The sequence below is a fragment of the Copadichromis virginalis genome, linkage group LG18 (assembly GCF_057382275.1).
Source record: "Copadichromis virginalis isolate Kocher_CV1m ecotype Utaka linkage group LG18, C_Virginalis_male_GT1.1, whole genome shotgun sequence".
Taxonomy (NCBI): domain Eukaryota; kingdom Metazoa; phylum Chordata; class Actinopteri; order Cichliformes; family Cichlidae; genus Copadichromis; species Copadichromis virginalis.
The window spans coordinates 16,199,594-16,209,801 of NC_140635.1; the positions used below are offsets into that span (position 1 = coordinate 16,199,594).

At 40.2% G+C, this 10,208-nt stretch overlaps 2 protein-coding genes and 1 long non-coding RNA gene across 3 annotated transcripts; 2 read left to right on the plus strand and 1 right to left on the minus strand.

The window, feature by feature from the left end:
- Window positions 1-37: 37 nt before the first annotated feature.
- On the plus strand, window positions 38-7,372 carry ssx2ipa (synovial sarcoma, X breakpoint 2 interacting protein a). The gene is made up of 14 exons (XM_085438523.1): window positions 38-350; window positions 1,173-1,305; window positions 1,622-1,785; window positions 1,952-2,161; window positions 2,686-2,796; window positions 2,895-3,030; window positions 3,113-3,188; window positions 3,278-3,458; window positions 4,530-4,680; window positions 4,816-4,952; window positions 5,285-5,458; window positions 5,557-5,674; window positions 6,903-7,053; window positions 7,212-7,372. Exons 2-14 carry the CDS (start codon window positions 1,272-1,274, stop codon window positions 7,354-7,356), a joined length of 1,788 nt encoding a protein of 595 aa, XP_085294649.1. The 5' UTR covers window positions 38-350; window positions 1,173-1,271; the 3' UTR covers window positions 7,357-7,372.
- Window positions 3,353-4,532, minus strand: LOC146687559 (uncharacterized). Its single transcript, XR_014916325.1, has 2 exons — window positions 4,444-4,532; window positions 3,353-4,318 (listed from the first exon to the last, which is right to left on the minus strand). It is a non-coding gene; the product is annotated as an uncharacterized LOC146687559 (long non-coding RNA).
- Window positions 7,373-7,836: 464 nt separating the features above from the next.
- On the plus strand, window positions 7,837-9,732 carry gng5 (guanine nucleotide binding protein (G protein), gamma 5). The gene is made up of 3 exons (XM_085438524.1): window positions 7,837-8,010; window positions 9,180-9,322; window positions 9,668-9,732. Exons 1-2 carry the CDS (start codon window positions 7,930-7,932, stop codon window positions 9,303-9,305), a joined length of 207 nt encoding a protein of 68 aa, XP_085294650.1. The 5' UTR covers window positions 7,837-7,929; the 3' UTR covers window positions 9,306-9,322; window positions 9,668-9,732.
- Window positions 9,733-10,208: the final 476 nt, after the last annotated feature.

The window sequence follows — 10,208 nt, forward strand, 5'->3', positions numbered from 1 at the left end:
ACCTGACGGCATTTCTCATTTGCATAATGTACACCCAATGCACGGCCCTCATACTGGTTGCCTAACAACGGTGCCACCAATAACAATGCAGTTTGATTGGACGACAGCGGAGGAATAGACTTCAAAAAAAAAAATACAAACGCCGCAGCAGCCAGAGTCTGCCCATTAACCTGTGGAGGTATTTTCTGGGCTGTGTCGGGAGTTTTGATACTTATTGCCGCTGTTGACAGGATGTTGACTGGAGTCTACACTGGAGTTGGAGGTGTTTTCAGGGAAGGAGTGTATTAACCGTGCCAGCAGCAGCACGGAGCTAAACTGTTGGATTTAGTTGACCCGTTTCACGCCCTTGAGTGAGTATCTTTGTAGTGTTGTCATGTTAGCATGGCTATTAATTATCCTGTTGGCTAACTAACATCACGGGGGAGACACGGCATGTGTGAACGTTATTTATGCTTAGCAGCGTTAAGCTTCTAAGGTATTTCTCTATAGCCATGTAGAGGTCTAGCAAACGACACAGCAAAGTAAGCAAGCATGTTTGCTGGACTACGTACGTTTAAGCAGCTCCTGACGTTAAGCATTGAGTGCGTCACGTCGTAGCACGTCTGACTTTATCGCCTCCTCAGTGTATGTATTTCTAGATAAAAGCTGTGTAAGCTCTCTGCTTCATTAGATAAACTGGGAAGAGTTGGCTTGTGAGGCAGCAGGCATTTCCCATGATTGGTGGTTGCGTCCAACCGTTTTTACACGCCCCAGCTTTTCAGTGCACCGTTTTTTCTTTTTATTCATCAACACAATGAAACTGTACCTGAATGCAAGTCACGGCATTAAGGCTGTGGGAGTGGCCCCTTTAGTTTAGTGTGTGGTTCAGCCTGTTTCACCGAGCATGTCAGTGATTAAAGTTAAAAAACAAACGCGTAGAACAAATGAGTCTGCCAGATTTACTCTCTGTAATGGATTCTCTTATTTTTATCTCTGTAATCCTTTGGTTTGAGGCTCAGATCATCTTACAGCCCAGCAGTTTGGATGCCAGTAACCAATAGGAGCACCCTCCTAAAACCCATTCGAATCCCCCTCCAAACCGGCACACATCTGACAGTTAATCCTGTGAGGATGAAGCTTCGGCTCAGATTATCTGTTGCTGGTCTGTCTCATGACTTGATGCTCTGTTGCAGCGCTCTGTTCCAGTGCTGTCCTCTGATTCACAACCCCCGGCTGCTTAATCCATCTCCCTGGTGACAACTTATGACCTCGTGTCCTGATGTGTTGGTGATATGGGAGAGTGGTGGACAACTGAGGCATCAATGGGTAACTTTTGTGTGTGTGTGTGTGTGTGTGTGTGTGTGTGTGTGTGTGTGTGTGTGTGTGTGTGTGTGTGTGTGTGTGTGTGTGTGTGTGTGTGCTAAAACGATGCATTTGATAGAGCACTTCAAGAATAGCAAGTCCCATTAGCTTTTTTTTTTTTTTTTTTTTTTTGGAGGGGGGCTCTTTAGAGGTGACCCACATTTTTGTTCTCATTTCTCATCTGCAACCTAATTCAAGCCTCTCTTTAGAGGAAGAGAGCAGTAGATGTAATGTTTCCACAGTTTCAATATTTTTCCCTTTCTTTGTTCTGTGTTTACAGAAAACTATGAGATATCCAGCATATCACATGTTACGATGTCACCCTCGAGACAGAACAACTTTGTGTCATCGTACTCGTTTCCCTTGGCAAAAAGCTTCTACAGTGTAATAAGTGCCTTTTGCACAGAGGATAACATTCTTCAGTGCATTTTATACATCAATCAGGTATGGAAGGCCCTAGGATGATTATTATTATTATTATTATTATTATGATTGTTATTATTGATTGTTATTATTACTACTTGAAGTGTTTGGTTTATATGCAAACGTTTTGTCTCCAAAAAGATAACCCCTAGACAAGGACATACTTTTAATTTCCATCCCCCCACAGGAGCTCGCCTCACTGGGCCTCTCCTCTACGTATATTGAGGCCACCTCACCAGAGGGGACTGGCCTGAATGCAGTACTGGCTCTGAATGCCATGTATGAGCTGCTACAGATTCACAGGCGAACTATGAGCACTGTAGAAGGGCTTGAGAAAGAGCAGCTAAAGAAATCCAGCACCATGGAGCTTATGCAGACGAGCAATACCAGACTCAAGGCATGTATAACCGCTGATCTTTCTTTTAATGTACTTCCAAGAGAGAAAGTGTCTCTTTCGTTTCTCTGTGGAGCCAACATTTTATTTCTTCGGGCTATAATCTGCGTACAGATGTCTTGGAGTAAAGGTGGAGTAATGCAGTGTCACATTTTTCACCTCTTAGAGATATGAAAACACGGTAGTGTGTAAACACTGTGAATATCCCCACTGAACATTGTCAGTCAAGCAAAGACGGACCTTTTAGAGCTGTGTGCTGGGAGGTCTTGACGTGCTTTCTGTCACTTTGATGGTATCTGGTTGTGATGCATAGTCCCTCTGTTTTGTTTTTTTTGTTTGTTTTGTTTTGTTTTTTCTAAACATGCTGCTAGAAAAAATAAAGGTCATTTGATTCACATAGAATTTCATTTGATTATTATTTATTTGTAGTGTATTTTTTTTAGTTTATTAGATTATTTAATTTGATTTATAGAAAATCTTCAGACGGCACATAACAGTTACGTCATGTATCATGTGTTTCCTTCCAGGATCAGTTGGAACTGTCAATAAGGGAGAAATCTGGTCTGCATGAAATGGAGAGGCAGCTGCAACTGAAAATTAAGACTTTGCAGAGCTGCTTAAAAACAGAAAAGGATGAGGTAAAGCTTCTTCTTACACTGTGGTTTTGTTACTAATACTAGTTATTTCAGGATGCAAAAACCTGACAGCTTGTAAATAATCAATTATTTCTGGACAGGTCCAGAAGCTCCAAAGTATCATTGCTAGCCGTGCCTCTCAGTACAGTCATGATGCCAAAAGAAAAGAGAGAGAAGCTGCAAAGCTCAGAGAGCGCCTCAGCCAGCTGCTGGTTGACAGAAAGGATAAGAAACTAGGTAAATGTGCTTAACTTAAACAAACAATGATTTGCATAATTTTGTGTCAGTTCTGTTGGATTTTCTGTTTTTCCTCAAATAGCTATCGATGTACTGAATTCCTTGGGACGGTCAGATGGGAAAAGGGGTCACTGGAAGACTGCAAAAGCGACAGCCAGGTATTTTGAAAGTGAAATTCATTTAACCATGTAAACTGAAAAATGTGTAGTATTATTTGCATAAACTGATATGTCATTGATTTCTGCAGCCACGAGGGTGAGATGTACAAGTCTTTGCTCAGTGACTACGAGGCAAGTCAGAAGTCTTTGATGCTGGAGAACGCTGAGCTTAAGAAAGTCCTCCAGCAGATGAAGAAGGAGATGATTCATATCCTGAGTCCACGCAGTTCTTCTGGCCGAGGAGCCACTGCTGATGACAGCCTGGAGCAGGTATTTGAGAGAGAGACACACACACACACACACACCCCCCTCTGGTAGATGGGTTTGAAAAGATTGATGGTTCTCTTATGGACAGGAAACCATCCAGATGGTGAATCATGAAGCTGTTCAGGGCTTTGTTGTAAATTACTTTAGATCATTAGAGGTGGGAATCAATATGATATTATCACAATATTATTGTGAATTTTTATTTTATTTTTTTAACGCTATACTGTATGTTGCTATCAGTCTGCAGTCGGATAGGGTCAAGTTGGTAATCACATGCAATAAGTTCCTGATGAGACAGAAACTAACTGTGATTGTCAAAAATATCACTTCTAATCCTGTCTATAGAAAGTCACATTTAACTATTACATTTCCATTGGCAGCTGGTTGAGTCAAATTCTCTCGAGTTGTGCTCACTGACAAAGCCTCATTCAAATTGATGGAAACAAGGTAGCAGTTAGTCTGCATTTAGAAATTAGACGGCATTTATTTGAAGGTTTTCAAATAAATGCCGTCTCTCCTAGAGTGATTTCAGTCAATCAAGTCAGACTGCAACTGTTTGTAGAAAGGTTACCTCGTATAAGTTGAGATGAGCCCCCTTATTCATAGCATTTTCATTTATTTAAAATGTCGATATTTGGTGTCACTGTATCGATACAATATCGCCATAGAAAATATGTTCCTACATACGTACACACATGTGGTAGTGACGAGAATCCCTGAGAGTATCTGGGCAACAACAAGGAATGAGACGCCATCTTGTGGTGTTACTTGGTGTTGAAGTAGAATATTTAACAAAGCAGACCAATACGTTGTCTTACGCAACCTTGACAAATGGACTCAGCCAATACACCAATAGATCATACCTGTAAGCGAAAGTGGTACAATTCTTTAGTCTTGTTACCATATTAAATTGTTGCTTTTGTTTGTTTTTTGCATAGAGATACTTTCAAAATACAAAGAGCACTAAAACTGGTCCATAAATGTTTACCAGAGTATTAGAAATGACATGTCTGAAGTTCAGATCTCCTGATTTCCTCCTTTTAAGCCCACTATATTGTTTTGGCTGATTTGCAGCATCATGATTCAGATGGGGAGGAGAAAACGGGAGACACCAGCAGAGAAACTCTGGATCAGTCCTGTGAACATGCCAGGGAGCAGCTAACAAACAGCATCCGTCAGCAGTGGAGGAAGCTGAGGAACCATGTGGAGAAATTAGACAGCCAAGGTAGATTCGGCGTAGACACAATGGCACAACTTTAAACATTTTTCATCTGCAAAACCTTTCTTATGTAGCTGAATGTGTCATGCCTGGAAAGAAACCAAAATTATCAGCTTATCCATTTGGTTTTTGTTTGTCAAGTCTCTCAAGTGCAGAATCAGCTGGAGTCAAATAAAGAGATGATACCTCTGGAAACCCACGAGGATGAGATGGAGAGGATGAGGTGTGAAGTCCAGCAGTGCAAAGAGTTCATTCATGCACAACAGCAGCTACTTCAGGTCAGCATCTGATGAGAGGCAGTCAGTGTGTTTACAAAGGGGGGGGACATGTGTGTGTGCACGGGTTCTTACTATCTTGGTGGGGACCAAAATCCAGGTCCCCACAGGGTTGGAGGCATTTTTCACACTTAAAATATGGTTTTACTGTCAAGGTTACAATTGGGTTATGGTTAGGTTTAGGCTAAGGGTTAGGGTAAGCGGCTAGGGAAAGCATTATGTCAATGGGATGTCCCCACGAGGATGTTTCTGGCCTGTTAGTCAGTATCAAAAATGATTTAGGAACATTAAGAAATAATGTGCTATCAAAGGAATAACCACTCCTGCTTTTGCAGCAACAACTCAACACCTCGTTTGACGATGAGACTGCCGCTCTCCTTAATGACTGCTACACACTGGAGGAGAAGGAGCGTCTCAAAGAGGAATGGAGGCTCTTTGAAGAACAAAAGAGAAACTTCGAGAGGGAGAGAAAGAACTTCACCGAGGCTGCTATTCGTCTGGGCCGAGAGGTACTGAAGGCTTCTGATTTGGTCCCGTAGTTAAATTGAGCACACATTGTGATGGTGGTGCATTTATTTCTTTGGAATCGTTTTTTTTATTTCGACAGAAAAAGGCCTTCGAAGAGGATCGCGCTTCATGGCTCAAGAATCAGTTTTTGAATTTGACTCCCTTTACAGACCGAAGGAGATGCTCCTCATCAGATGGTCACAGTGCCTTATCAGTTAGTAAGTTGGTGCAATTTAAATTAAGGTGCTTTCTGGAGTGGGTGGTTGAATGACATAGCCTCTCAGTGGTTAAATGTTTTACTTACTAAAATTGGGCACAATATCAACCCCATTTCTGAAAAAGTTGGGATGCTGTGTAAATGCAAAGAATTTATTTTATTTATTTATTTTTAATTCCAGATTTTTATTCAGGGTAGAAACAACGACACAGAACGCATCAAATGTTTTAAAATGGACAATTGTAAGAAAAATATTCACTCATTTTGAAATTCGATGCCATTAACAGTTTACCACTGAGCAGCATCCCCTCTTCTTTCTATCAATCGTCCATAAAATCTTACAAGAGAACAGTTTTCCGCTTTGCCACAGTCCATTTAAAAGCGTTTTAATCCATAGAAGATGTCAGCATTTCTCGATCGTGTGCAGATATGGTCTCTTCTTTACATGATGGAGCTTCCACCTGTATTTGTGGGAGGCACAGCAAACCATGAGAGATTTCTGGAAGTTTTCCTGAGCCCGTGTCGTTACTTCCATGACAGAATCGTATCTGATTTTCATGCAGTGCTGCCTGAGAACCCAAAGATCAGACATCCAGTGTTTTCAGCCTTGTCCCTAGCACACAGAGATTTCCCCAGATTCCTCCAATCCTTTCAATCTCATTTACTGTAGATGATGACATATTCATGGTCTTTGCAATGTTATTTTAAGGAACACTATTCTGAATTTTGTGAACCCATTTCCATCTTTCCTTTCTAGAAACTCAGCCTCTCTAAGATGCACTTTTTCTTTTCTTTTTTTTAAATGCACTCCATCATATTTCTGTTACTAACTAACCGATTTACTTGCGAAATGTTCCTCCTGCTGTTCTTTAGTACCACCTACTGTTCCAATCTGTTGTGGCCTCTGTCTGAGCTATGAAATGTGTCACTCCCATCAAATTTAAAATGAACCAATATTTCCCCCCCTCAGTTTAAACACTGGATCTGTTTCCTATGTTCTATTGTGAATACAATTTATGAGCTATCCAAATCATTGCACAGCTCCACAATATCACATCGCCAAGTCAGTCTTGTTTATTCAGTACCATCTGCTTGGGGACATCAGTGTGAAAGCTACAAAAACTTGGTGTAAGAGAAAGACTAACAAATAATCATTTTCTAATACTGCATATGAACACCTAATGCATTACCAGAAAACTGTTGTCCTTAAAACACGGTCTGTATTGCAGGAAGTGAGCCAGAGATCAGGTCTTCAGTGAAAGCTCAGCTGGCCAAATCATCTACCTACACGACGTTCTCCACTCCCAGATCTTCACAAAGTGCTGCTGTGCCATCAACTCCTGAACTTTACCGGACACTCCGCTTAATACCAGAAAGCAGGTATTAGTGAGTTACTAGATAACTGTTTTCAGGGACTGCATTTCATTCATGCAGTGAAATGCTCTGCACGATATTAAATGTGAATGTCTTAACAACAGATGCATGAATCAGTGAGGATAAGAGACTCTTACTTATTGTATATATTTTTCTCTTTTTAGTTCCTCCAGACATTCAAATCGAGGACTCTGGCAAGAGTGTAGCACCATTGAAGATGGAGATAATTGGGTCAAGGCAAAAAACGGAGGTCGATGCAGTGACTTGAGTATTTTCTCTATGGGTGAAGATGAGAACAGCCTCAATTAAAGAACTTTTAAGTGCCTTTTTTGTTTTTATCTCTGCAACAAAGTTTAGTTTCAATCTGTGGCTGAAATCCATCAGCTCTGAGCAATCATTTTTCAATGGATGTGCACAGACAATTCACCAAAGCTTGATCACACAAGAAAGCACTTTAAGTCTGCCATAGCTCATTTCTTTACTGACAATTCAGATTTTAAGCTGTTTCAAGGAAGGGTACCAAGCAATGATAAGAGTGTGTTGTAGCCAGAAATTCTTTTCTACCTGTTGATTGTACTGAAATTACCTTTTATGTTTACATAATCTATAAGTATAAATTATGACTTGAAGTATGTATTGCATTAACATTAGATCGATTAGATCTGCTCTCAAGAAGTAATAACAATAAAGATGTTTTTTAATATAATGAAATAAGTTTCCCTTTCATTTGTCGCCCCCTGGTGGATTGAATCGGGAGTTGCAATTAAGTGTGAACAACCGGAATCCGGATATCGTCATCTTTGCTTTTGTCTCAGCAGCAACCAGCGTAGACGTGTTTCCCTCCGCCCAGCGTTTTATTTCAATCACAGAAAAGGCATAAAAATGTCGGGTTCATCCAACCTGGTGACCATGAAAAAGGTGGTACAGCAGCTTCGTTTTGAGGCGAGCATAAACAGAGTTAAGGTAAGTAAAAGTGACTTTTTTTTTCCCCTGACAATTAATGGAAAAATCTGCGAACAGCGCTAGCTGTTGCTGGATGCTAGCACCGTGATGCTAATTTGGCCGAGAGTATCTGTGAAGCAGGGCGTTGTTTGTACCGAGGGGGAAGTGTTGAAGTTTCGCGCTGCTTGTAATCATAAAACAACGCCCGAGCAACATAAGATGACGACAAGATAGCTGTAGTTGGTTACGAATTTAACGAAGCGATTTAAGATCAAATGTTAAAACTCTAGCTTCGCAATACCCCCCCCCCCCCCCCCCCCCCCCCAAGTGTAGCTAATGTTTTTACTTGACAAAATAATTATTCAAAGTAAGGTACTAGATGGTAAATTTCTTAAACTTACAGACCAGGGAAACGCCATGTATGAGACGGATGTATTATTTTGTTTTAATTTTTGTAAACTAAGTGTAGTGGGCATTCCTTTTTGAATTCACATTTTATGTTACTAATTATGTTATAAGATTTGAATAGGTAACTTGACATAAGCACATGATTGATGAATAATGAGAATGATCGTTTTTATTAGCTACTTCTGCAAATTCAAACACTGAACGTTTTTTCCAAATACTGTCTATAACGACATTCAAACAACCTAAAAGACTGGATTCAGTCATGGTTGGAGAAGATGTGCCTTGTTTAGTTCCATGTAAATGAAGAGCGTCTATTTTAAAAGAATTCTTGCATTTCCAGTTGTACCGCAAGCAAAATTGGATACCAAGGCTTCATCTCTGATATTGGTCGGGCTTAAAAAGTGCATTCTACAGTTTCCTTCAGTTGTGCAGTGGAGTATTATTAGCCCTGTTCAGGTCTGCATCTTCAGAGGTGGCTGGTAGAGCAGGTCATCTGCCAATCGGAAGATTGGTGGTTCAGCCCCTAGGTCCTCCAGTCTGTATGGCAAACATTCTTGGGCAAGATGCTAACCCCGATGTTTGATAAACCTTCCAACAATGGCTGAATGAGCCATGTTATATAAAGCACTTTTACTGCTCAGGTAGAGTAGAAAAGCACTATAGAAGATCCAGTCCATTTTCCATTCTTCCCAGCTACAAAAAGCATCATACAGGTGACTGAGCAGTCATTCAAAAATATTGGGATGCACCTGCTCTAAGTGACTTTTTCTTGTCTTCACCAGGTTTCTCAGGCAGCTGCAGATCTACAACAGTTTTGCATACAGAATGCTCTCCAAGATCCCTTGCTCACCGGTGTGTCATCCAGCACCAACCCTTTCAGGCCACAGAAGGTCTGCTCCTTCTTGTGAAACCTCTGTGTCCATTGGTAAGCCAGCCACACTTTTGAATATGCACATACATGTTCTGTTGCTGCGCTACACATGCCGTCTTTACTGTGTATTCAGATTTCTTTCTTGAATTGAAAAACCTCTCAGACTTGACAGTAACATTGACAGTATTTTCTAATAAATTGATGTAACGCTTGTGTGACCTGCAGGTGGATACTAAAAGAGTTGCTTTTTTTTAATACTATGAAACTTTGTTTCAGTTTATACAAATACTGTTGCATTGTAAATCAGTAAAAATAGTCTGAATAAAATCTTCTCATCCTGAGCTGTTTAACCATTTAAAATGATCATCTTTTCTTTTTTCCCTTCCTCTTGTTCTGTAGGCCTTCATTTTGATGCTACAGGGAAAAATTGACCTCAGCACTGCTCCTTATGCCAAGCCATTATACTGCCACGGGAAATCTCAAAAGTAGAACTCGATGGATTTAAAACAGGAAGAAGACTGGCTATTTTTAGATAAGGTAGAAGACAGGAGACGGTATTATTTTCCACGGCACAGTGTGATTTTTGACTCAATTATTGTGCCTTTTCTATTCTATTTTAGTCATCACTGTTCTCAACTTTTTTGTATTTAATGAATAAAATATTCTTTACTACTCAAGTTATTGCCATTATCTTTTTCTTGTTTAAAACAAAATCAGAATTCAGCAAATTGATATAGTTCCATATTATTGTCAAATTCAGCTAATATGAGGTAAATTACTTTCATGTAGCCTTGGAGGCAACAGTTATGGAAACAGCTTGTGTATGAATCATTAAATGGACCAAAGGAAGAGTTTGGGTCAAATTATGCTGCATTATACATGAAATTGGTGATGGGTGAAGTACTTCGATCTGTTTCTTGAGCCAAAATGAAAATGGGCA

Excerpts from the sequence above, each read along its gene's own strand:
- ssx2ipa (XM_085438523.1), top strand. The coding sequence starts at position 1,272 with ATGGGAGAGTGGTGGACAACTGAGGCATCAATGG. Across the intron at positions 3,189-3,277 it reads ACTGCAAAAGCGACAGCCAG|CCACGAGGGTGAGATGTACA; the intron begins GTATTTTGAAAG and ends TGATTTCTGCAG. Across the intron at positions 7,054-7,211 it reads CGCTTAATACCAGAAAGCAG|TTCCTCCAGACATTCAAATC; the intron begins GTATTAGTGAGT and ends TTCTCTTTTTAG.
- gng5 (XM_085438524.1), top strand. The coding sequence starts at position 7,930 with ATGTCGGGTTCATCCAACCTGGTGACCATGAAAAAGGTGGTACAGCAG. Across the intron at positions 8,011-9,179 it reads CGAGCATAAACAGAGTTAAG|GTTTCTCAGGCAGCTGCAGA; the intron begins GTAAGTAAAAGT and ends TGTCTTCACCAG.